Source organism: Heterodontus francisci, chromosome 30, assembly GCF_036365525.1.
Source record: "Heterodontus francisci isolate sHetFra1 chromosome 30, sHetFra1.hap1, whole genome shotgun sequence".
NCBI lineage: Eukaryota > Metazoa > Chordata > Chondrichthyes > Heterodontiformes > Heterodontidae > Heterodontus > Heterodontus francisci.
Window position 1 is genome coordinate 62,959,836 of NC_090400.1, and position 27,435 is coordinate 62,987,270.

At 53.5% G+C, this 27,435-nt stretch overlaps 1 protein-coding gene across 1 annotated transcript; it reads right to left on the minus strand.

Moving 5' to 3' along the window:
- Nucleotides 1–259: 259 nt before the first annotated feature.
- On the minus strand, nt 260–26,995 carry abr (ABR activator of RhoGEF and GTPase). The gene is made up of 8 exons (XM_068010009.1): nt 26,472–26,995; nt 21,874–21,933; nt 21,402–21,511; nt 16,746–16,885; nt 12,920–13,054; nt 5,848–5,953; nt 1,781–1,928; nt 260–1,010 (listed from the first exon to the last, which is right to left on the minus strand). Exons 1-8 carry the CDS (start codon nt 26,604–26,606, stop codon nt 921–923), a joined length of 924 nt encoding a protein of 307 aa, XP_067866110.1. The 5' UTR covers nt 26,607–26,995; the 3' UTR covers nt 260–920.
- Nucleotides 26,996–27,435: the final 440 nt, after the last annotated feature.

Below are 27,435 nucleotides of genomic sequence, written 5' to 3' on the forward strand. Positions count from 1 at the left end.
AGAGAGACACACACTCAGTGGGAGAGGGGTGAGAGATGGAGAGGGAGAAGGGGAAGGAGGCAGAGAGAGACACACACTCAGTGGGAGAGGGGTGAGAGATGGAGAGGGAGAAGGGGAAGGAGGCAGAGAGAGACACACACTCAGTGGGAGAGGGGTGAGAGATGGAGAGGGAGAAGGGGAAGGAGGCAGAGAGAGACACACACTAGAAGGGGAGAGAGACTGCACAAAAAAAAGGGTTAAATCAAACCAAACATTTTGTCTTTTGTGCAAATATTACATCTTCAATTTTTATTTATCATGAATTTTTCGCCCACTGAGGGTCAGAATAATCTACAGATGCAAAACAATTTATATCAAGCATAAAGGTCACTAATAACCAGAGGAATTTATGAAATGCTAAACACAGTCGACATCAACAGTTGCGGCACACTCCAGAATCAAGGAAATTCCAGAATAGGGGAAATTCCAGGATTGGGCTCCAGAATGGGGGACACACTCCAGGATCAGATCCTCTCACAGCAACAGAAGCACCGCACTCCTCTGCTGATATTCCCCGTTCACTTAGGAACTCTTCAGCTGCCCCAAGCAGAGTCTCTCTGCCCTCGGAACTGTGGCATATCCAGGAGCAAATGGTCGGAGTGTTTGGTTAATTCCTTACAGCTCCGGAATTAAACAAGACAAATGCACCATGCGAGGAAGGAGGCGGAGTGCGAGGGACAGGCAGCCAACAGTGCTTGTACACACAATACACAGGACAAGACTAGAGAGAGGATGCATTCCCCTTCTTGCTGCAGATACACAGCTTATAAGGAACACACATCAGATGGTAGGGGAGTTGGTCTGCGATATTATCTTGGTTTTGATTTTCTTTTGATCAGTTGTTGATTGAGTTGAAGGATTCAGAGGTCACAACGCTCTCTCTACACGTCAGTGGAATAGTACAGTGTGTTTCGCTTCAGTTCAGCAATGGAGACCGGGGGATGCTGCAGGTAATACAGGAGAACCTGGACCTGTGTGAGCACAAACACAGTCAGTCACCACTTCCTATACCTGTTCCACCCCCCACAGGCTCCTCCCACCTTGCAAGCCCCATCCCCATGGACCCTTCCCTGTGGCCCCACCCACCCTGCATCCCCTCTCCCCACAGGCCCCTCCGCCTGCAGCCCCGACCCACCCGGCAGGCCCTTTCCCCCCCCCCCCCCCCCCGCCTTCTCAAGGGCAATTAGGGATAGGCAACAAATGATGGACCTGCCATCAATGTTCACATCCCATGAATGAATATAAAAAACAGGATGGCGCATCTGATGCAGCACTCCTGGGGGTGCAGCACTCCTGGGGGTGCAGCCTGGTTGCAGATTACTGACCCATTTACCCCCAATCCCTGCAGCTTCCTTGCCCAAAGGCTGGTGTTCAGTTCCACCTCTGGTCATTCAAACAAGGTGTGGGGGGCATCACAGAAGGGCCTGGTCCAGTCCCAGTCCCAACAACAGGCATGCACTGTACAGCAGGAGGGAGCTGCTGAACCAGAGCTAGTACCTTGATTATCTCATCCCCAAAACAGGCACAGAGGCCAATTGTAGCCCCCATCCTGACGAGACCAGCTCAGCCCAAGGATCCCTCCCGCTCCCTGAGACCAGTTCAGCACAAGGATCCCTCCCCGCCACCCCCAGACCAGCTCAGCTTGAGGAAAGCCTCTGTCCCCACCTTACCCCAGAGGGCTGAGCCGAAGCTCCTCTCAAACAGACTGTGGGGGGTGGGTGGGTCACTGATCTCACTGTACCTGTGCCATGACTTCATGAGACCAGATATCAGACACGATGTTGGCGTGGGCTTTGTGTTCGGATTCAGAGGGTCTCAGCAGCGTGGGACCAAACACTGTCGCCAGATTGTGTAGAGACATTTTATTCACAGGCTCCTTCGCTGCAACTCTGAAAACAGCAAAATCATCACAGATATAACAAACACTGGGACCCCCACCCCGAGTGACCCTCACCCCGAGTGACCCCCCACCCCGAGTAAACAGCAAGTGACCCCCACACCGAGTAAACAGCGAGAGACCCTCACCCCGAGTAAACAGCGATTGCCCCTCACTTTGAGTGACCCTCACCCCGAGTGAACAGCGAGTGACCCTCACCCCGAGTGAACCCCACCCCGAGTAAACAGCGAGTGAACCCCACCCCGAGTAAACAGCGAGTGACCCCCACCCCGAGTGAACCCAACCCTGAGTAAACAGTGAGTGATCCCACCCCGAGTGACCCTCACACCGAGTGTACAAGACCCTGACCCCGAGTGATCCTCACCCCGAGTGAACAAGACCCTGACCCCGAGTGACCCTCACCCCGAGTGAACAAGACCCTGACCCCGAGTGACCCTCACCCCGAGTGAACAAGACCCTGACCCCGAGTGACCCCCACACCGAGTAAACAGCGAGCGACCCTCACCCCGAGTGACCCCCACACCGAGTGACCCCCACCCCGAGTGAACAAGACCCTGACCCCGAGTGACCCCCACACCGAGTAAACGGCGAGTGACCCTCACACCGAGTGACCCTCACCCCGAGTGAACAAGACCCTGACTCCGAGTGACCCCCACAGCGAGTAAACAGCGAGTGACCCTCACCCCGAGTAAACAAGACCCTGACCCCGAGTGACCCCCACCCTGAGTAAACAGCAAGTGACCCCCACACCGAGTAAACAGCGAGTGACCCTCACCCCGAGTGACCCCCACCCTGAGTAAACAGCGAGTGACCCTCACCCCGAGTGACCCCCACCCTGAGTAAACAGCAAGTGACCCCCACACCAAGTAAACAGCGAGTGACCCTCATCCCGAGTGACTCTCACACCGAGTAAACAGCGAGTGACCCTCATCCTGAGTGACTCCCACACCGAGTAAACAGCGAGTGACCCTCACCCCGAGTAAACAGCGAGTGACCCTCACTTTGAGTGACCCTCACACCGAGTAAACAGCGAGAGACCCTCACCCCGAGTAAACAGCGAGTGACCCTCACTTTGAGTGACCCTCACACCGAGTAAACAGCGAGAGACCCTCACCCCGAGTAACCAGCGAGTGACCCTCACCCCGAGTGACCCCCACACAGAGTAAACAGCGAGTGACCCTCATCCCGAGTGCCTCTCACACCGAGTAAACAGCGAGTGACCCTCACTTTGAGTGACCCTCACCCCGAGTGACCCCCACCCTGAGTAAACAGCAAGTGACCCCCACACCGAGTAAACAGCGAGTGACCCTCACCCCGAGTGACCCCCACCCTGGGTATACAGTGAGTGACCCTCACCCCGAGTAAACAGCGAGTGACCCTCACTTTGAGTGACCCTCACCCTGAGTAAACAGCAAGAGACCCTCACCCCGCGTAAACAGCAACTGACCCTCACTTTGAGTGACCCTCACCCTGCGTAAACAGCGAGAGACCCTCACCCCGAGTAAACAGCGAGAGACCCTCACCCCGTGACCCCCACCCAGAGTACACAGCAAGGGAACCTCACCCCGAGTACACAGCGAGGGACCCTCACCCCGGGTAAACAGCGAGGGACCCTCACCCCGAGTGACCCCCACCCTGGGTAAATGGCGAGGGACCCTCACCCCGAGTAAACAGCGAATGACCCTCACCCCAGGTGACCCCCACCCTGGGTGACCCCCACCCAGAGTAAACAGCGAGGGACCCTCACCCCAAGTAAACAGCGACTGACCCTCACCCCAAGTGACTCACACCCAGAGTAAACAGCGAGGGATCCTCACCTCAAGTAAACAGCGAGGGACCCTCATCCTGAGTGATCCCCACTCCAAATGACCCCCATCCCCAGTAAACAGTGAGGGACCCCCACCCCGAGTAAACAGTGAGTGAGCCTCACCCCGAGTGAGCCTCACCCCGAGCTAACAGTGAGGGACCCTCACGCTGAGTGTCCCTCACCACTAATAAACAGCGAGGGACCCTCACCTCGAGTAAACAGCAAGGGACCCTCACCTCGAGTAAACAGCAGTGGACCCTCACCCCGAGTAAACTGCGAGTGACCCTCCCCTGAATTAACAGTGAGTGAGCCTCACCCCGAGTTAACAGTGAGTGAGCCTCACCTCGAGGGACCCTCAACCCGAGTAAACAGCGAATGACCCTCACTCCGAGTAAAAGTGATTGACCCTCACCCTGAGTAAACAGTGAGGGACCCTCATCCTGAGTGACCCTCACCCCTAATAAACAGCGAGGGTCCCTCACCTTGAGTAAACAGCAGTGGACCCTCACCTCGAGTGAACAGCAAGGGAACCTCATCTCGAGTGACCATCACCCCGACTAAACAGCGAGGGACCGTCACCCCGAGTAAACAGCAGTGGACCCTCACCCCGAGTAAACAGCAGTGGACCCTCACCCCGAGTAAACAGCAACTCTGTACAGTTACAGTGAGTGATCTGCAGATACGGCTGGTGGTCAGTATGGGTGCAGGATGGTCTAGTTGGCTGTGGGAGTTTGACTGAGGGGAGGGTTTGGCCTTGGGTGGAGGTTTGATGAATTGTGATCGCCAAACCTGCTCGCCAGCAGTAAATGGAAAGAACTGTCTCCACAGTGAGCTGGGCGAGGTGTCAATCCTGTGACGCAGACTCCAGCTGTGAAGATCCACATGTCCTCTAACACTGTCCTGTTCCCTGGGAGATGGCCCTGGACATCAGGCAGCTTCTTCAGCACCAGGCATTGGGCACTGGCTCCGTGTTTTATCAGCTCTGCTTCTCTCTCCTCTGTCTGGACACTGTTGCCAGAGATTGCAGCCCTTGTTCCCACCATTCATACCCCTGCTGACTGCATGCCCTCCCCCCACCACCAGTCACTGTGTCCTGAGCCACACACTGATCACGGCCAAGGCCTCACAGAGACGGACACCAGGAGAGGCTTCTGCTGCGTCACCGTGCTTTTGGTTCTCTGGCCAATCAGCATGCATTCCAGTCTGAGCAGGAACTGAGCACTGCAGAGGATCAGTTTTGTGCAGCTCCAGGACTGAGTACCTCCAGACACTAAGGAAAGCACTGTCAGATTGGGGTCCCTGATTTACCTGTCTGCTGCTGTGAAAACCCCAGTACATTGCAGGGAGTGGGGCTGAGTCCCTGTTTAGCATTTGCTGGGACAGTGGTTTTGCTGAACTTATCTCTGGCACAGTGAGAAAACCCCTGACTTCACATCGAGTTACAGTATATACAGCACAGAAACAGGCCATTCAACCCATCTGCTCCGTGCTGGTGTTTCTGCTCCACACGAGCCTCCTCCCACCCCCTCTCCATCTCACCCCATCAACATATCCTTCTATTCCTTTCTCCCACTTGTGTTTATCCAGCTTCCCCTTAAATGTATCGATACTATTCACCTCGACCACTCCCTGTGGTAGTGAGTTCCACATTCTCACCACTCTGAGTGAAGTTTTTCCTGAATTCTCCATTGGATTTATTAGTGATTGTCTTACATTGATGGCCCCTAGTTTTGGTCTCCCCCACATGTGGAAACATCTTCTCTATGTCTACCCTATTGAACTCTTTTTATGATATTGACCTCTATAAGTTAGTGTTTGATGTGTCTGATCAGGTTAGAAGCAGGTGGTGGTTGGTGGGTGAAGGGGAGAGGGTACAGGAGCCGAGGGTGCGGACTTGATGTAGCAGGGATTGCTGCACAGGTTCGATCAGGAGCTACACGTCACTGGCTGAGAGTTGAGGGAAGACATTGCTCTGCTGCTTGTGCACACACTCCTGGTTCAGGCTAAACGACTCAAACCCTGTGACCACCCCTCCACCCGCCCCCATGAATGACCCCCAACTCCTACCCTGCAACCCACCAGGGTGGGGGAGGGGATTCCGTACCTTTTCAGATGGTCCAGTAGGAACAGCAGGGTGTTGAGGTTGGGGTCTGGCAGTGACCGCAGCAAGTGTAACAGACAATTCTCCCTTGCTGCTGGGTCAGACAAGGCTGCAACAGAGAAACAACAATAGCCAGAGGCCTCTATCACTAATTCAAGACAAACCCTCAAACTGCAGCCACTCATGTTGTGTCAGCCTGTGGCCTGTCTCCATCCCCTCTATTCATCAGCACGTATTGGTGGGATATTCAACTGGCACAGCATCACCGACCAGCCAAGTTCTGGCCACACACACGAGATGTCATCAGGAGCAGGAAACCTTCCCAATTCAGTGGTACTCAGGACCTGGGGCTGAATTCAGTGATAGTGCAGTCTGTGAGCACAGAGCCTGCTGGTCTGAGCACGCTCCCTGAAGCAATGTCATCACCCATTCATATCAGCAGTGGCTCCGTTTAATTATTCCATCGGTCGAGGTTTTCATTTCTTCATTATGACATTTACCTTCTATGTTCAAAATTCTAAGCAAATGATGTCACTGACGACATAAATTCACAGTGTCATTATAGTGGTAGCACACTACCCAGAGCACATAATCCAGGCAAACACTCGCAGGGCAGTACTGAGGGAGTGCTGCACTGTCAGAGGGTCAGTACTGAGGGAGTGCTGCACTGTCGGAGGGTCAGTACTGAGGGAGTGCTGAGGGAGTGCTGCACTGTCGGAGGGTCAGTACTGAGGGAGTGCTGCACTGTTGGAGAGTCAGTACTGAGGGAGTGCTGGACTGTCGGAGGGTCAGTACTGAGGGAGTGCTGCACTGTCGCAGGGTCAGTACTGAGGGAGTGCTGCACTGTTGGAGGGTCAGTACTGAGGGAGTGCTGCACTGTCAGAGGGTCAGTACTGAGGGAGTGCTGCACTGTCGGAGGGTCAGTACTGAGGGAGTGCTGCACTGTCGGAGGGTCAGTACTGAGGGAGTGCTGCACTGTCGGAGGGTCAGTACTGAGGGAGTGCTGCACTGTCGGAGGGTCAGTACTGAGGGAGTGCTGCACTGTCGGACGGTCAGTACTGAGGGAGTGCTGCACTGTCGCAGGGTCAGTACTGAGGGAGTGCTGCACTGTCGCAGGGTCAGTACTGAGGGAGTGCTGCACTGTCGCAGGGTCAGTACTGAGGGAGTGCTGCACTGTCGCAGGGTCAGTACTGAGGGAGTGCTGCACTGTCGCAGGGTCAGTACTGAGGGAGTGCTGCACTGTCGGAGGGTCAGTACTGAGGGAGTGCTGCACTGTCGGAGGGTCAGTACTGAGGGAGTGCTGCACTGTCGGAGGGTCAGTACTGAGGGAGTGCTGCACTGTCGGAGGGTCAGTACTGAGGGAGTGCTGCACTGTCGGAGGGTCAGTACTGAGGGAGTGCTGCACTGTCGGAGGGTCAGTACTGAGGGAGTGCTGCACTGTCGGACGGTCAGTACTGAGGGAGTGCTGCACTGTCGCAGGGTCAGTACTGAGGGAGTGCTGCACTGTCGCAGGGTCAGTACTGAGGGAGTGCTGCACTGTCGCAGGGTCAGTACTGAGGGAGTGCTGCACTGTCGGAGGGTCAGTACTGAGGGAGTGCTGCACTGTCGGAGGGTCAGTACTGAGGGAGTGCTGCACTGTCGGAGGGTCAGTACTGAGGGAGTGCTGCACTGTCGGAGGGTCAGTACTGAGGGAGTGCTGCACTGTCGGAGGGTCAGTACTGAGGGAGTGCTGCACTGTCGGAGGGTCAGTACTGAGGGAGTGCTGCACTGTCGGAGGGTCAGTACTGAGGGAGTGCTGCACTGTCGGAGGGTCAGTACTGAGGGAGTGCTGCACTGTCGGAGGGTCAGTACTGAGGGAGTGCTGCACAGTTGGAGGGTCAGTACTGAGGGAGTGTCTCACTGTCGGAGGGTCAGTACTGAGGGAGTGTCGCACTGTCGCAGGGTCAGTACTGAGGGAGTGTCGCACTGTCGCAGGGTCAGTACTGAGGGAGTGTCGCACTGTCGGAGGGTCAGTACTGAGGGTGTGTCGCACTGTCGGAGGGTCAGTACTGAGGGTGTGTCGCACTGTCGGAGGGTCAGTACTGAGGGAGTGTCGCACTGTCGGAGGGTCAGTACTGAGGGAGTGTCGCACTGTCGGAGGGTCAGTACTGAGGGAGTGCTGGACTGTCGGAGGGTCAGTACTGAGGGAGTGCTGCACTGTCGCAGGGTCAGTACTGAGGGAGTGCTGCACTGTTGGAGGGTCAGTACTGAGGGAGTGCTGCACTGTCAGAGGGTCAGTACTGAGGGAGTGCTGCACTGTCGGAGGGTCAGTACTGAGGGAGTGCTGCACTGTTGGAGGGTCAGTACTGAGGGAGTGCTGCACTGTCGGAGGGTCAGTACTGAGGGAGTGCTGCACTGTCGGAGGGTCAGTACTGAGGGAGTGCTGCACTGTCGGACGGTCAGTACTGAGGGAGTGCTGCACTGTCGCAGGGTCAGTACTGAGGGAGTGCTGCACTGTCGCAGGGTCAGTACTGAGGGAGTGCTGCACTGTCGCAGGGTCAGTACTGAGGGAGTGCTGCACTGTCGCAGGGTCAGTACTGAGGGAGTGCTGCACTGTCGCAGGGTCAGTACTGAGGGAGTGCTGCACTGTCGGAGGGTCAGTACTGAGGGAGTGCTGCACTGTCGGAGGGTCAGTACTGAGGGAGTGCTGCACTGTCGGAGGGTCAGTACTGAGGGAGTGCTGCACTGTCGGAGGGTCAGTACTGAGGGAGTGCTGCACTGTCGGAGGGTCAGTACTGAGGGAGTGCTGCACTGTCGGAGGGTCAGTACTGAGGGAGTGCTGCACTGTCGGACGGTCAGTACTGAGGGAGTGCTGCACTGTCGCAGGGTCAGTACTGAGGGAGTGCTGCACTGTCGCAGGGTCAGTACTGAGGGAGTGCTGCACTGTCGCAGGGTCAGTACTGAGGGAGTGCTGCACTGTCGGAGGGTCAGTACTGAGGGAGTGCTGCACTGTCGGAGGGTCAGTACTGAGGGAGTGCTGCACTGTCGGAGGGTCAGTACTGAGGGAGTGCTGCACTGTCGGAGGGTCAGTACTGAGGGAGTGCTGCACTGTCGGAGGGTCAGTACTGAGGGAGTGCTGCACTGTCGGAGGGTCAGTACTGAGGGAGTGCTGCACTGTCGGACGGTCAGTACTGAGGGAGTGCTGCACTGTCGCAGGGTCAGTACTGAGGGAGTGCTGCACTGTCGCAGGGTCAGTACTGAGGGAGTGCTGCACTGTCGCAGGGTCAGTACTGAGGGAGTGCTGCACTGTCGGAGGGTCAGTACTGAGGGAGTGCTGCACTGTCGGAGGGTCAGTACTGAGGGAGTGCTGCACTGTCGGAGGGTCAGTACTGAGGGAGTGCTGCACTGTCGGAGGGTCAGTACTGAGGGAGTGCTGCACTGTCGGAGGGTCAGTACTGAGGGAGTGCTGCACTGTCGGAGGGTCAGTACTGAGGGAGTGCTGCACTGTCGGAGGGTCAGTACTGAGGGAGTGCTGCACTGTCGGAGGGTCAGTACTGAGGGAGTGCTGCACAGTTGGAGGGTCAGTACTGAGGGAGTGTCTCACTGTCGGAGGGTCAGTACTGAGGGAGTGTCGCACTGTCGCAGGGTCAGTACTGAGGGAGTGTCGCACTGTCGCAGGGTCAGTACTGAGGGAGTGTCGCACTGTCGGAGGGTCAGTACTGAGGGTGTGTCGCACTGTCGGAGGGTCAGTACTGAGGGTGTGTCGCACTGTCGGAGGGTCAGTACTGAGGGAGTGTCGCACTGTCGGAGGGTCAGTACTGAGGGAGTGTCGCACTGTCGGAGGGTCAGTACTGAGGGAGTGTCGCACTGTCGGAGGGTCAGTACTGAGGGAGTGCTGGACTGTCGGAGGGTCAGTACTGAGGGAGTGCTGCACTGTCGCAGGGTCAGTACTGAGGGAGTGCTGCACTGTTGGAGGGTCAGTACTGAGGGAGTGCTGCACTGTCAGAGGGTCAGTACTGAGGGAGTGCTGCACTGTCGGAGGGTCAGTACTGAGGGAGTGCTGCACTGTTGGAGGGTCAGTACTGAGGGAGTGCTGCACTGTCGGAGGGTCAGTACTGAGGGAGTGCTGCACTGTCGGAGGGTCAGTACTGAGGGAGTGCTGCACTGTCGGACGATCAGTACTGAGGGAGTGCTGCACTGTCGCAGGGTCAGTACTGAGGGAGTGCTGCACTGTCGCAGGGTCAGTACTGAGGGAGTGCTGCACTGTCGCAGGGTCAGTACTGAGGGAGTGCTGCACTGTCGCAGGGTCAGTACTGAGGGAGTGCTGCACTGTCGCAGGGTCAGTACTGAGGGAGTGCTGCACTGTCGGAGGGTCAGTACTGAGGGAGTGCTGCACTGTCGGAGGGTCAGTACTGAGGGAGTGCTGCACTGTCGGAGGGTCAGTACTGAGGGAGTGCTGCACTGTCGGAGGGTCAGTACTGAGGGAGTGCTGCACTGTCGGAGGGTCAGTACTGAGGGAGTGCTGCACTGTCGGAGGGTCAGTACTGAGGGAGTGCTGCACTGTCGGAGGGTCAGTACTGAGGGAGTGCTGCACTGTCGGACGGTCAGTACTGAGGGAGTGCTGCACTGTCGGAGGGTCAGTACTGAGGGAGTGCTGCACAGTTGGAGGGTCAGTACTGAGGGAGTGTCTCACTGTCGGAGGGTCAGTACTGAGGGAGTGTCGCACTGTCGCAGGGTCAGTACTGAGGGAGTGCTGCACTGTTGGAGGGTCAGTACTGAGGGAGTGTCTCACTGTCGGAGGGTCAGTACTGAGGGAGTGTCGCACTGTCGCAGGGTCAGTACTGAGGGAGTGTCGCACTGTCGGAGGGTCAGTACTGAGGGTGTGTCGCACTGTCGGAGGGTCAGTACTGAGGGTGTGTCGCACTGTCGGAGGGTCAGTACTGAGGGAGTGTCGCACTGTCGGAGGGTCAGTACTGAGGGAGTGTCGCACTGTCGGAGGGTCAGTACTGAGGGAGTGTCGCACTGTCGGAGGGTCAGTACTGAGGGAGTGCTGCACTGTCGGAGGGTCAGTACTGAGGGTGTGTCGCACTGTCGGAGGGTCAGTACTGAGGGTGTGCAGCACTGTCGCAGGGTCAGTACTGAGGGAGTGCTGCACTGTCGCAGGGTCAGTACTGAGGGAGTGCTGCACTGTCGCAGGGTCAGTACTGAGGGAGTGCTGCACTGTCGGAGGGTCAGTACTGAGGGAGTGCTGCACTGTCGGAGGGTCAGTACTGAGGGAGTGCTGCACTGTCGGAGGGTCAGTACTGAGGGAGTGCTGCACTGTCGGAGGGTCAGTACTGAGGGAGTGCTGCACTGTCGGAGGGTCAGTACTGAGGGAGTGCTGCACTGTCGGAGGGTCAGTACTGAGGGAGTGCTGCACTGTCGGAGGGTCAGTACTGAGGGAGTGCTGCACTGTCGGAGGGTCAGTACTGAGGGAGTGCTACACTGTCGGAGGGTCAGTACTGAGGGAGTGCTGCACAGTTGGAGGGTCAGTACTGAGGGAGTGTCTCACTGTCGGAGGGTCAGTACTGAGGGAGTGTCGCACTGTCGCAGGGTCAGTACTGAGGGAGTGCTGCACTGTTGGAGGGTCAGTACTGAGGGAGTGTCTCACTGTCGGAGGGTCAGTACTGAGGGAGTGTCGCACTGTCGCAGGGTCAGTACTGAGGGAGTGTCGCACTGTCGGAGGGTCAGTACTGAGGGTGTGTCGCACTGTCGGAGGGTCAGTACTGAGGGTGTGTCGCACTGTCGGAGGGTCAGTACTGAGGGAGTGTCGCACTGTCGGAGGGTCAGTACTGAGGGAGTGTCGCACTGTCGGAGGGTCAGTACTGAGGGAGTGTCGCACTGTCGGAGGGTCAGTACTGAGGGAGTGCTGCACTGTCGGAGGGTCAGTACTGAGGGTGTGTCGCACTGTCGGAGGGTCAGTACTGAGGGTGTGTCGCACTGTCGGAGGGTCAGTACTGAGGGAGTGTCGCACTGTCGGAGGGTCAGTACTGAGGGAGTGTCGCACTGTCGGAGGGTCAGTACTGAGGGAGTGTCGCACTGTCGGAGGGTCAGTACTGAGGGAGTGTCGCACTGTCGGAGGGTCAGTACTGAGGGAGCGCTGCACTGTCGGAGGGTCAGTACTGAGGGAGCGCTGCACTGTCGGAGGGTCAGTACTGAGGGTGTGCTGTACTGTCGGAGGGTCAGTACTGAGGGAGTGCTGCATTGTCGGAGGGTCAGTACTGAGGGAGCGCTGCACTGTCGGAGGGTCAGTACTGAGGGAGCGTTGCACTGTCGGAGGGTCAGTACTGAGGGAGTGCTGCACTGTCGGAGGGTCAGTACTGAGGGAGTGCTGCACTGTCGGAGGGTCAGTACTGAGGGAGTGCTGCACTGTCGGAGGGTCAGTACTGAGGGAGTGCTGCACTGTCGGAGGGTCAGTACTGAGGGAGTGCTGCACTGTCGGAGGGTCAGTACTGAGGGAGTGCTGCACTGTCGGAGGGTCAGTACTGAGGGAGTGCTGCACTGTCGGAGGGTCAGTACTGAGGGAGTGCTGCACTGTCGGAGGGTCAGTACTGAGGGAGTGCTGCACTGTCGGAGGGTCAGTACTGAGGGAGTGCTGCACTGTCGGAGGGTCAGTACTGAGGGAGTGCTGCACTGTCGGAGGGTCAGTACTGAGGGAGTGCTGCACTGTCGGAGGGTCAGTACTGAGGGAGTGCTGCACTGTCGGAGGGTCAGTACTGGGGGAGTGCTGCACTGTCGGAGGGTCAGTACTGAGGGAGTGCTGCACTGTCGGAGGGTCAGTACTGGGGGAGTGCTGCACTGTCGGAGGGTCAGTACTGAGGGAGCGCTGCACTGTCGGAGGGTCAGTACTGGGGGAGTGCTGCACTGTCGGAGGGTCAGTACTGAGGGAGTGCTGCACTGTCGGAGGGTCAGTACTGAGGGAGTGCTGCACTGTCGGAGGGTCAGTACTGAGGGAGTGCTGCACTGTCGGAGGGTCAGTACTGAGGGAGCGCTGCACTGTTGGAGGGTCAGTACTGATGGTTTCATGGTGCGGTTTCTGTGTTGCAATATGACTCACCGATCCCTTCCACAAAGGCTGGGTAGAGTCTGTCGGTGAGAAGTGGTTCCGGTAACTCTCGGAAATACAGCTTGAGTGTCCCGGCGATGGCATTAATGTCCATGTCACTTAACATCACCAGCACATCCTTGGTATCTGAAAGGACAAGGTTACAGAGGTCAGATGGGATGTGACTGGAGGCATACCAGGGATCTAGCACACCCAACATCTTATTAGCAAACACCACACAGGAGCTAGAACTCACTTCCTTGCTGAAATTATTGGGCCAATAGCATCAGCAGCTCTTAGAGTCAGCATCCTGACATTCCCTACATCCCGAGGGAGGATCCACTGTCTACCGACACCTGGTGCAGGGGAGACTGAGGGTGCTGAGCCCAAGGGCTAGGGTCTTCTTGTGAGTATCACTGACCCAAGACACACTCTCCGCAGATCAACCGCCACTCCCAATCAAGAGATTATTCCAGGCGCGGAGCAGGATTATTCTGGGTTTTTTTTATTCATTCATGGGATGTGGGCATCGCTGGCCAGGCCAGCATTTATTGCCCATCCCTAATTGCCCTTGAGAAGGTGGTGGTGAGCTGCCTTCTTGAACCGCTGCAGTCCATGTGGGGTAGGTACACCCACAGTGCTGTTAGGAAGGGAGTTCCAGGATTTTGACCCAGCGACAGTGAAGGAACGGCGATTATAGTTCCAAGTCAGAATGGTGTGTGACTTGGAGGGGAATTTGCAGGTGGTGGTGTTCCCAGGCATCTGCTGCTCTTGTCCTTTGAGGTGGTAGAGGTCGTGGGTTTGGAAGGTGCTGTCTAAGGAGCCTTGGTGCGTTGCTGCAGTGCATCTTGTAGATGGTACACATTGCTGCCACTGTGCGTCAGTGGTGGAGGGAGTGAATGTTTGTAGATGAGGTGCCAATCAAGTGGGCTGCTTTGTCCTGGATGGTGTCGAACTTCTTGAGTGTTGTTGGAGCTGCACCCATCCAGGCAAGTGGAGAGTATCCCATCACACTCCTGACTTGTGCCTTGTAGATGGTGGACAGGCTTTGGGGAGTCAGGAGGTGAGTTACTCACCTCAGGATTCCTAGCCTCTGACCTGCTCTTGTAGCCACGGTATTTACATGGCTACTCCAGTTCAGTTTTCGGTCAATGGTAACCCCTAGGATGTTGATAGTGGGGGATTCAGCGATGGTAATGCCTCGGAATGTCAAGGGGAGATGGTTAGATTCTCTTTTGTTTCAGATGGTCATTGCCTGGCACTTGTGTGGTGTGAATGTTACTATCCACTTATCAGCCCAAGCCTGGATATTGTCCAGGTCTTGCTGCATTTCTACACGGACTGCTTCAATATCTGAGGAGTCACGAATGGTGCTGAACATTGTGCAATCATCAGCGAACATCCCCACTTCTGACCTTATGATTGAAGGAAGGTCATTGATTAAGCAGCTGAAGATGGTTGGGCCTAGGACACTACCCTGAGGAACTCCTGCAGTGATGTCCTGGAGCTCAGATGATTGACTTCTAACAACCACAACCATCTTCCTTTGTGCAAGGTATGACTCCAGCCAGCGGAGGGTTTTCCCCCTGATTCCCATTGACCTCAGTTTTGCTAGGGCTCCTTGATGCCATACTCAGTCAAATGCTGCCTTGATGTCAAGGGCAGCCACTCTCACCTCACCTCTTGAGTTCAGCTCTTTTGTCCATGTTTGAACCAAGGCTGTAATGAGGTCAGGAAATGAGTGGCCCTGGCGGAACCCAAACTGAGCGTCACTGAGCAGGTTATTGCTAAGCAAGTGCTGCTTGATGGCACTGTTGATGACACCTTCCATCACTTTACTGATGATTGAGAGTAGGCTGATGGGGCGGTAATTGGCCGGGTTGGATTTGTCCTGCTTTTTGTGTACAGGACATACCTGGGTAAATTTCCTCATTGCAGGGTAGATGCCAGTGTTGTAGCTGTACTGGAACAGCTTGGCTAGTGGCTTGGCATGTTCTGGAGCACAGGTCTTCAGTACTATTGCCGGAATATTGTCAGGGCCCATAGCCTTTGCAGTATCCAGTGCCTTCAGTTGTTTCTTGATATCACGCGGAGTGAATCGAATTGGCTGAAGTCTGGTATCTGTGATGTTGGGGACTTCAGGAGGAGGCTGAGATGGATCATCAACTCGGCACTTCTGGCTGAAGATTGTCATAAATGCTTCAGCCTTATCTTTCGCACTGATGTGCTGGGCTCCCCCATCATTGAGGATGGGGATATTTGTGGAGCCACCTCCTCCAGTTAGTTGTTTAATTGTCCACCACCATTCACAGCTGGATGTGGCAGGACTGCAGAGCTTAGATCTGATCCGTTGGTTATGGGATCGCTTAGCTCTGTCTATAACATGCTGCTTACGCAGTTTGGCATGCAAGTAGTCCTGGGTTGTAGCTTCACCAGGTTGACACCTCATTTTAAGGTATGCCTGGTGCTGCTCCTGGCATGCCCTCCTGCACACTTCATTGAACCAGGGTTGGTCTCCCGGCTTGATGGTAATGGTAGAGTGGGGGATATGCCGGGCAATGAGGTTACAGATTGTGGTTGAATACAATTCTGCTGCTGCTGATGGCCCACAGCGCCTCATGGATGCCCAGTTTTGCATTGCTAGATCTGTTTGAAATCTATCCCATTGAGCACGGTGGTAGTGCCACACAACACGATGGAGGGTATCCTCAATGTGAAGGCGGGACTTCATCTCCACAAGGACTGTGCGGTGGTCACTCCTACCAATACTGTCATGGACAGATGCATCTGCGGCAGGCAGATTGGTGAGGACGAGGTCAGGTAGGTTTTCCCCTCTTGTTGGTTCCCTCACCACCTGCCGCAGACCCAGTCTAGCAGATATGTCCTGAAGGACTCAGCCACCTCGATCAGTAGTGGTGCTACCGAGCCACTCTTGGTGATGGACATTGACGTCCCTCACCCAGAGTACATTTTGTGCCCTTGCCACCCTCAGTGCTTCCTCCAAGTGCTGTTCAACATGGAGGAATACTGAGTCATCAGCTGAGGGAGGGCAGTAGGTGGTAATCAGCAGGTTTGCTTGTCCATGTTTGACCTGATGCCACAAGACTTCATGAGGTCTGGAGATGATGTTGAGGACTCCCAGGAAAACTCCCTCCCTCCCGACTGTGTATCACTGTGCCGCCACCTCTGCTGGGTCTGTCCCGCTGGTGGGACAGGACATACCCGGGGATGGTGATGGTGTTTGGGACACTGTCTGTAAGGTATGATTCCGTGAGTATGACTATGTCAGGCTGTTGCTTGACTAGTCTGTGGGACAATCTCCTAACTTTGGCACAAGCCCCCAGATGTTAGTAAGGAGGACTTTGCAGGGTCGACAGGGCTGGGTTTGCCGTTGTCATTTCCGGTGCCTCGGTCGATGCCAGTTGGTCCATCCGGTTTCATTCTTTTTATTGACTTTGTAGCAGTTAGATACAACTGAGTGACTTGCTAGGCCATTTCAGAGGGCATGTAAGAGTTAACCACATTGCTGTGGGTCTGGAGTCACATGTAGGCCAGACCAGGTGAGGACAGCAGATTTCCTTCCCAAAAGGACATCAGTGAACCAGATGGGCTTTTACAACAATTGACAATGGCTTCATGGGTTTTAATTCCAGATTTATTAATTAAATTCAAATTCCACCTTCTGCTGTGGTGGGATTCGAACACATGTCCCCAGAGCAATACCCTGGGTCTCTGGGTTACTCGTCCAGTGACAATACCACTACGCCACTGCCTCCCTGGTTGCGGAGTGCGATTTTATAGCATTGGGCAGCAAATCAGTGTTGAATCTGTCACTTACTCATGTCAAAGGCTGATTTCAGTGTCTGAATATCTGTGGCTACTCCAGAAATACGATAGATTCCCACTTCCTCAATCCCTCGCTTCTCCACCTCCTCGATGCACTGGCGGACAATATACGGCACCTTCGAGCGCTCCCGCCTGGTAACAATGCAAACAGCGATCAAAACATCAAATATCCTGGACACTGGCTGGTTAACAAGGGGCCAAGGGGATGCCCGGCCCGTTGCCGGAGGTCGTGGGGGGATGCCCGGCCCGTTTTGAGTCGGACTTCACTGTCGAAGATGCAAAAAACATCCCAAAGATACTTGAAAAATTAGGGAAAAGGAAGGGAAAAATTTAAAACAATCACAATCACCAGGGAATAGGTCCTGGGACCTGATGGCCTGCATCCTTGGGTCTTAAAAGAACTGGCTGCAGAGATAGTAGATGCATTAGTTGTGATCTTCCAAAATTCTCTAGATTCTAGAAAAGTCCCAGTGGATTGGAAAATAGCTAATGTAACACCTGTGTCAAGAAAAGTGGAAGACAGAAAGCTGGAAACTATCGGCCATTTAGCCTAACATCTGTCAAAGGGAAAATACTGGAATCCATTATTAAGGAGGTTTTAGAAGGACATTTAGAAAATCATAATGCGATCAGGCAGAGTCAACATGGTTTTGTGAAAAGGAAATCGTGTTTGACTAATTTATTAGACTTCTTTGAGGAAGTAACAAACAGCATGCATAAAGGGGAACCTGTAGATGTGGTGTACTTGGGTTTCCAAAAGGCCTTCAATGAGGTGCCACACCAAAGGTTGCAACACAAAATAAGAGTTCATGGTGTAGGGGGTAACATATTAGGATGGATAGAGGATTGGTTAGCTAATAGGAAGCAGAGAGTAGGAATAATTGGGTCATTTTCGGGTTGGCAGGATGTGACTAGTGGCGTGCCACAGGGATCAGTGTTGGGCCTCAACTGTTTACAATCTACATTAATGACTTGGATGAAGGGACTGAATGTACGGTAGCTAAATTTGCAGATGACACAAAGATAGTTAGGAAGATAAATTGTGAAGAGGACATAGCGTCTGCAAAGGGATTTAGATAGGTTAAGTGGGTGGGCAAAAATTTGAACTTGTCCAGTTTGGCATGAAGAATAGAAAAGCAGGATATTATTTATATGGAGAGAGATTGCAAAACTCTGCAGTACAGAGGGATATGGGTGTCCTTGTACATGAATCACAAAAAGTTAGCATGCAGGTACAGCAAGTAATTAGGAAGGAAAATGGAATGTTGTTGTTTATCACAAGGGGGATGGAGTATAAAAGTAGGAAAGTTTTGCTACAGCTGGACAGGGAATTGGTGAGACCCAGACTCGAATTTTACCTTAGAGCAGAGGCCCCACCCACTGGCAATAATGTGGGGAGTGAGTCCGCCTCTGCTGGGGCTGGAAGCCGTGCCATGATTTGTATGGCCCAGGCCCCTAATTGGAAGAGGCTGGGGCTCCGCCCTCTGAGGCAGAAAGTCCCACCTCCGAGCTGCCAGCCAATCAGCGGGCCAGCAGCTCCTCAGTCCCAGCTGTGGCCCTGGGAATGGTGGCCACTGCTGGAACTGCACCCAGTGAGAGGACCAGCAACAATGGAGGAGACTCTGGAATAGAGGCAATTGTGTGGGGCTTCGCTGGGGACAACCAGCTGGGCCTCACAGATGGTGGTGGGTATTGCTCGAGAGGGCGGGGACAGATGTTCCAGTTGGGGCGGCTTGTGCCATGGGGAGGAGCCCTCCGTGGGGCACAGGGTGCCCAAACAGGGGGGTACCCCACCACCCAGCCCGCAAGGAGGCTATCAGGTTTAACTTGCGGCCTCCCCAGGTGGCGAGGTTCCTGGCCGCAGCTGATAATACCAGGAGCGGCAGGAGGAGGCCCTTCAGGGCTTTAATTGGCCTGGGGTGGGCAGGCTGTTTGTCACCTCCCTTGCCACACAAAATTGCAATAGGGGCAGTGGGACAAAGGGAACAGCTCTCCCCCACGGGGGACATAAAATTCCAGCCCACACCTACACCTAAGGAGCTGGCCTCAGACACCGGAAATATCAGAGGAATGTATGATGGCATTAAGAGAGCTTTTGGGCCAACCATCAAGAAGATCGCCCCCCTCAAATCCAAATCAGGGGACACAATCACTGACCAACACAAGCAAATGGACCACTGCCTGGAGCACTACCTAGAACTGTACTCCAGCGAAAATGTTGTCACTGAGACCGCCCTCAATGCAGCCCAGTCTCTGCCAGTCATGGATGAGCTGGACGTACAGACAACAAAATCGGAACTGAGTGATGCCATTGATTCTCTAGCCAGTGGAAAAGCCCCTGGGAAGGACGGCATTACCCTTGAAATAATCAAGAGTGCCAAGCTTGCTATACTCTCAGCACTACATGAACTGCTATGCCTGTGCTGGGACGAGGGAGCAGTACCCCAGGACATGCGCGATGCCAATATCATCACCCTCTATAAAAACAAGGGTGACCGCGGTGACTGCAACAACTACCGTGGAATCTCCCTGCTCAGCATAGTGGGGAAAGTCTTCGCTTGAGTCGTTTTAAACAGGCTCCAGAAGCTGGCTGAGTGTGTCTACCCTGAGGCACAGTGTGGCTTTCGAGCAGAGAGATCCACCATTGACATGCTGTTCTCCCTTCGCCAGCTACAGAAGAAATGCTGCGAACAACAGATGCCCCTCTAAGTTGCTTTCATAGATCTCACCAAAGCCTTTGACCTCATCAGCAGACGTGGTCTCTTCAGAGTACTAGAAAAGATTGGATGTCCACCAAAGCTATTAAGTATCATCACCTCATTCCATGACAATATGAAAGGCACAATTCAACATGGTGGCTCCTCATCAGAGTCCTTTCCTATCCTGAGTGGTGTGAAACAGGGCTGTGTTCTCTCACCCACACTTTTTGGGATTTTCTTCTCCCTGCTGTTTTCACATGCGTTCAAGTCTTCAGAAGAAGGAATTTTCCTCCACACAAGATCAGGTGGCAGGTTGTTCAACCTTGCCCGTCTAAGAGCGAAGTCCAAAGTACGGAAAGTCCTCATCAGAGAACTCCTCTTTGCTGATGATGCTGCTTTAACATCTCACACTGAAGAATGCCTGCAGAGTCTCATCGACAGGTTTGAGTCTGCCTGCAATGAATTTGGCCTAACCATCAGCCTCAAGAAAACGAACATCATGGGGCAGGACGTCAGAAATGCTCCATCCATCAATATTGGCGACCACGCTCTGGAAGTGGTTCAAGAGTTCACCTACCTAGGCTCAACTATCATCAGTAACCTGTCTCTCGATGCAGAAATCATCAAGCGCATGGGAAAGGCTTCCACTGCTATGTCCAGACTGGCCAAGAGAGTGTGGGAAAATGGCGCACAGACACAGAACACAAAAGTCCGAGTGTATCAAGCCTGTGTCCTCAGTACCTTGCTCTACGGCAGCGAGGCCTGGACAACGTATGTCAGCCAAGAGCGACGTCTCAATTCATTCCATCTTCGCTGCCTCCGGAGAATCCTTGGTATCAGGTGGCAGGACCGTATCTCCAACACAGAAGTCCTCGAGGCGGCCAACATCCCCAGCATATACACCCTATTGAGTCAGCGGCGCTTGAGATGGCTTGGCCATGTGAGCCGCATGGAAGATGGCAGGATCCCCAAAGACACATTGTACAGCGAGCTCGCCACTGGTATCAGACCCACCAGCCGTCCATGTCTCCGCTTTAAAGACGTTTGCAAACGCGACATGACTTAGCAGTTGGCAGGAAAAAAGACAGAAGCGCAAGGGGAGAGCCAACTGTGTAACAGCCCCGACAAACAAATTTCTCTGCAGCACCTGTGGAAGAGCCTGTCACTTTAGAATTGGCCTTTATAGCCACTCCAGGCGCTGCTTCACAAACCACTGACCACCTCCAGGCGCTTACCCATTGTCTCTCGAGACAAGGAGGCTAAAAAGGGAAAAAAAGGGCTGAAGGAGGGATATACTTGCATTGGAAGCAGTTCAGAGGAGGTTCACTAGGTTGATTCCTGGGATGAAGGGGTTTGTCTTATGAGGAAAGGTCGAGCAGGTTGGGCCTTTACTCATTGGAGTTTAGAAGAATGAGAGGTGATCTGGTTGAAACATATAAGATCCTGAGGGGGCTTGACTGGGTGGATGCTGAGAGGATGTTTCCCCCTCATGGGGGAATTGAGAACCAGTATGGCACAGTTTCAAAATAAGACAGAGACGAGTAAAAAATGTTTTCTCTGAGGCTCGTGAGTCTGGAATTTGCTTCCTCAGAGAGCAGTACAGGCTGGGTCATTGAATATATTCAAGACTGAGTTAGATAGATTCTTAATGGACATGGGAGTCGAGTGTTATGGGGCAGACAGGGAAGTGGAGTTGAGGCCACATTCAAATCAGTCATGATCTTATCAAATAGTGGAGCAGACTCGAGGGGCCGAATGGCCCACTCCTGCTCCTAATTCGTATGTTTGTATGTGACAGAGGGAGGCTCGATATTCTGGCAATTGCAAGAACTCTGCACACTGCATCAGCAGAATGCTGTCACACAAAGTATACAGGGAGGGAACAGGCTCCGAGGACACATGTCCAGTCAGGCCAGACCCTGGGATGGGTGAGAAAGGTGGGGACTTACTTTGTGACAACGTTAATTTTCACACCAAACACCCCGCTCTGTTTTTTCGATGGGGTGCGTTTGAGACTCAGATCACGGCTGGTGAATTTCATAGATAATTCCACCTCAATCTGAAAAACACAGAACATTTAATTCATTAAAATATCGCAGTCACAATCAGCTTCTTCCCCTTTATCTCCTCCCCCACCCCTTCCCAGGCTGAGCCAATTAGGACCAGTGTCCAGTAGGTGGACGATGGACTGAGGTTCCAGACCAGGAATGGTCTCAGCCCCATCGAATCGAGTAATGGCTTCAGTCTGAGATTGACCAGTGTCCCCTGAACAAATTTCAGTCATTGCTCAAAGGTATTGTTGATCAATCCCTTGTGTAACAGATTGCTTACACACCCGAGTTTGGGATCTTACACACTTGGTGGCTCCCAACAATGAAACGTCTTCCAATTCCCAGAGTCCCTAGCGGAGCAAACACTCACCCCGTTCATCTCGATCACCGCTGTCTGCCAGCTCCTGCTCTGGGCTGCCTGTGTGTCCAGCTGTCAAAGAAGAGAAACAATGAGCTGAAGGACACAGGACACAAAACCTCATTGTCTCTGCTTCACACCCAAGCCTTCAGGCCCCAGGCCCCAGCCCACTAAAAACTCAGAGCCCAGAATCACAGCAACATTGAAAGTGGAGGTGATAGTCTGGGACAGGCAGGCTGCAAGCAACAGGGTTGTCTGATCCAAGTGTTTAACCCTCAATGCCTCACTCAGTGGGCCCCTGGGCCTTGGCTGCAGACTTGTGGACGAGTTCAGGTCTCAGGCGAGGCTCTGATGGGTTTTTCAAACCAATAGAAGTGTCAACATTAAAAATACAACAGAAATGGTTTCACTGCATGCAATCTTGTTCAGATAGGAAGTTACAACAATCTGGGAACTTTTCAAAAATAACATACTGATCATGTATGAAATATATTTCTTCTGTCAGCACTTTTCAAATGAAAATTTCCCATTCCTCAGCCCCCTCTGACAGCATCTCCCACCAGCCCCCACATCTCTCTCCTTCCCAAACAGCTGCATGTTTTCACAGTGAACTATAAGTAATATAAATTCGATCAAAATAAACACAGAATGTATAACTTTAAAATAATGACAGAATTACATTTGCAGCCCTGATTCAATTAGTGTGCATCCACTGCTCTCACACACAGGCGGCGCCTGTGGCGCAGTGGTTAGCACCGCAGCCTCACAGCTCCAGGGACCCGGGTTCGATTCTGGGTACTGCCTGTGTGGAGTTTGCAAGTTCTCCCTGTGTCTGCGTGGGTTTCCTCCGGGTGCTCCGGTTTCCTCCCACAGCCAAAAGACTTGCAGGTTGATAGGTAAATTGGCCATTATAAATTGTCACTAGTATAGGTAGGTGGTAGGGAAATATAAGGACAGGTGGGGATGTTTGGTAGGCATATGGGATTAGTGTAGGATTAGTATAAATGGGTGGTTGATGTTCGGCACAGACTCGGTGGGCCGAAGGGCCTGTTTCAGTGCTGTATCTCTAATCTAATCTAATCTAATCACACAGAGGCAGACAGACACACACAGAGGCAGGCAGGCAGACACACACACAGAGACAGACAGACACACACACACACACACACACAGAGGCAGGCAGACACACACACACACACACAGACAGGCAGACAGACACACACAGAGGCAGGCAGACAGATACACACAGAGGCAGGCAGACAGACACACACACACAGAGACACAGGCAGATAGACACAGAGACAGGCAGACACAGACACAGACAGGCAGACAGACACACACACAGAGACAGGCAGAGGCAGGCAGACACACACAGAGAGGCAGGCAGGCAGACAGACACACACAATAACAGGCAGACAGACACAGAGACAGACAGACACAGAGACAGACAGACACAGAGACAGACAGACACACACACACACACACACGCAGACAGGCAGACGCACACACAGAAGCAGACAGGCAGATGCACACACACAGGCAGACACACAGACAGGGAGACGTGCACACACAGAGACAGACAGGGAGACAGACACACACAGAGACAGACAGGGAGACGCGCACACACAGAGACAGGGAGACGCGCACACACCCAGAGACAGACAGGCAGACAGACACACACAGAGACAGACAGGGAGACGCGCACACACAGAGACAGGGAGACGCGCACACACAGAGACAGGGAGACGCGCACACACAGAGACAGGGAGACGCGCACACACAGAGACAGGGAGGCAGACACAGACAGACAGGCAGACACACACAGACAGGAAGACGCGCACACACAGAGACAGACAGAGAGACACGCACACACAGAGACAGGCAGGCAGGCGCACACACACAGAGACAGACAGGGAGACGTGCACACACAGAGACAGGCAGGCGCACACACACAGAGACAGACAGGGAGACGCGCACACACAGACAGACAGGGAGACGCGCACACACAGACAGACAGGGAGACGCGCACACACACAGACAGACAGGCAGATGCACACAGGCAGGCAGATGTGTGCGCGTGCACACACACAGACAGGCAGACACAGACAGGCAGGCAGACACAAACAGACAAACAGACACAGACACGCGCACACAGACACAGGCAGGCAGAGAGAGACGGAGACAGTGAGAGACGGAGACAGTGAGAGACACATGCAGAGATACACAGACAATGAGTCACAGACAGACAGACCGGGGTGGCGGGGGTGGAATTTGTGACCAGGTGCTCAGGAACAGGACGAGGCCATTCAGCCCCTCAGACCTGCTCCCCCATTCAATCTGATCATGGCTGATCTGTAACCTAACCCCATCTACCTGCCTTTGGCCCATATCCATTAATTACTTCATTAACAAAAATCTATCAATCTCAGATTTAAAATTAACAATTGATTGAGAATCGATTGCTGTTTGTGGAACTGATTTCCAAACTTCTACCCACTTTGTGTGGAGAAGTGTTTCCTCATTTCACCCCGAAAGGTCTGCCTCGAAATGTTAGACTCTGTCCCCTCGTCCTAGACTTTCCAACCAGCGGAAATAGTTTCTGTCTTTCTACCCGATGTGTTCCCCTTAATATCTTGAAAACTTCAATAAAATCACCCCGATCCAGCTAAATTCCAGGGAATATAACCAGAGTTTGTGTCATCGCTCTTAAGGCAGTTCGTGACAGATGATGCTGGAGCCTATCTATCCCTTCCTAACAGCACTGTGGGTATACCTACCCCACATGGACTGCAGCGGTTCAAGAAGGCAGTTCACCACCACCTTCTCAAGGGCAATTAGGGATGGGCAACAAATGCTGGCCTGGCCAGCGACGCCCACATCCCATGAATGAATTAAAACCTTCGGGTCTGGGTATCATTCTGGTGAATCTACACTGCACTCCCTCCAAGGCCAAATTCTCCTTTCCAAGGTGTGGTGCCCAGAACTGCTGCCAGTAACTCCAGGTGTGGTCTAACCAGGGCTTTATAATCTAGTCCTGCAGATCGGTATTCCATTAGCCATTTTGATTATTTTCTGTAGTTGATTGTGACGTTTTAATGTTTCTAGTTGGAGAATAATTGCAAAGTGACTGTGATTGCGCAATCCATGACAGGGTTAATACAGCAACATTGAACAGTTAAAATCCTGAGTCATTTTCCTGTGTTTGTTAATAAATCCTGTCCCAATTCTGACCTCTCAGGAGATTGTGGAATAAAGACTGCACTGTCATTCTCAACACTGACAGCCCAGTGGATAAAGAGTTAAATAAATGTTTCAGTGTTTTGCAGCAGATCAAACAGACAGCATCAGGCTGATAGAGCAGTGACAACCGAGGGAGGATAGAGCAGAGACAACCGAGGGAGGATAGAGCAGAGACAACCGAGGGAGGATAGAGCAGTGACAACCGAGGGAGGATAGAGCAGTGACAACCGAGGGAGGATAGAGCAGTGACAACCGAGGGAGGATAGAGCAGAGACAACCGAGGGAGGATAGAGCAGAGACAACCGAGGGAGGATAGAGCAGTGACAACCGAGGGAGGATAGAGCAGAGACAACCGAGGGAGGATAGTGCAGTGACAACCGAGGGAGGATAGAGCAGAGACAACCGAGGGAGGATAGAGCAGAGACAACCGAGGGAGGATAGAGCAGTGACAACCGAGGGAGGATAGAGCAGAGACAACCGAGGGAGGATAGAGCAGTGACAACCGAGGGAGGATAGAGCAGTGACAACCGAGGGAGGATAGAGCAGTGACAACCGAGGGAGGATAGAGCAGTGACAACCGAGGGAGGATAGAGCAGAGACAACCGAGGGAGGATAGAGCAGAGACAACCGAGGGAGGATAGAGCAGTGACAACCGAGGGAGGATAGAGCAGAGACAACCGAGGGAGGATAGAGCAGTGACAACCGAGGGAGGATAGAGCAGTGACAACCGAGGGAGGATAGAGCAGTGACAACCGAGGGAGGATAGAGCAGTGACAACCGAGGGAGGATAGAGCAGTGACAACCGAGGGAGGATAGAGCAGTGACAACCGAGGGAGGATAGAGCAGAGACAACCGAGGGAGGATAGAGCAGTGACAACCGAGGGAGGATAGAGCAGAGACAACCGAGGGAGGATAGAGCAGTGACAACCGAGGGAGGATAGAGCAGAGACAACCGAGGGAGGATAGAGCAGAGACAACCGAGGGAGGATAGAGCAGTGACAACCGAGGGAGGATAGAGCAGAGACAACCGAGGGAGGATAGAGCAGAGACAACCGAGGGAGGATAGAGCAGAGACAACCGAGGGAGGATAGAGCAGTGACAACCGAGGGAGGATAGAGCAGTGACAACCGAGGGAGGATAGAGCAGTGACAACCGAGGGAGGATAGAGCAGTGACAACCGAGGGAGGATAGAGCAGTGACAACCGAGGGAGGATAGAGCAGAGGGGGTCTGGGTTCTCACACACCAATAGTTAGTGGATATTCTGGGGACTTGAAGAAACTGGGATATAAGATTACTGATATATATCAGCTCCAGTAGCTCAGCTGCAAGATTCCAAAAAACTTAATAAAAAATAAATGAATGCAACAACCTTTGCTCCCAGCAGTTTGCTGCGAACACGGTCCCACAGGTTAGCTCCAGTGTTTGAGTGCCTCTTGTTCACAGCTTCCTCCAGTACACAGCCCTGCTCCATTCGTTCACACACAGAGCCCAGAATATCCATCATACAAGCAACTTCAGACAAACCTCATACAGAAAGGCCCCAAGAGCAGCGAGTCACAATTACAAATCCTCCCTGCTTTGTGACTGGGGATTCCAGGGTCCTTCCATTGCTGTGCTACTGCAAGTCCACGATCTCCCACACGGACACCTCCCTGGGGAAAAAGCCAGGTTCCCCAGAACTGCAGGAACAGACTGTGGGGGGAGATCCCCCTTTCATCAAGTGGAGTTCAGGGTTAATCCAATCAGAGGCTCGGCCCACATTTGGACCTGGGCTGCCCAGGAGTGCCGTAGTCTGCACCTGAAACCAGCACAGCGAGGCAGCGGAGACCTGGAATTCCCAGCACTGTGGCTACTGCAGTCACTCCGACTCGGAGAGGCTGGTGTGCATCTGGCAGAGACTGGGAGTGGCCAGTCTTGATCCGAATGCTCTCCCTCCCCCTCTCTCTCTCAGAGTCCGGCTCTCATTTGCTGAGTGCTGTCTGAGATCTGGCCCTGGGTTAAGCAGCAATCCTCAGTTTTAACCCCTTCAACAAGCTAGGGGCTGTGCCATCGCTGGGACTGAGATCAGGGGAGTTCTCCCTGGTGTCCTGGGGCCAATATTTACCTCTCAATCAACATCACTAAAAACATTATCTGGTCATTATCACATTGCTTTTTTGGGATCTTGCTGTGCGCAAATTGGCTGCTGTTTCCTCTAATACATCAGTGACTACACTTCAAATGTACCTCATTGGCTGTAAAACGCTATATGTCGAGTGGTTGTGAAAGGTGCTATATCAATGCAAGTCTTTGTCTTCTTTGAGCACCCCTCCTGCAACCACTGGTTATTTTAA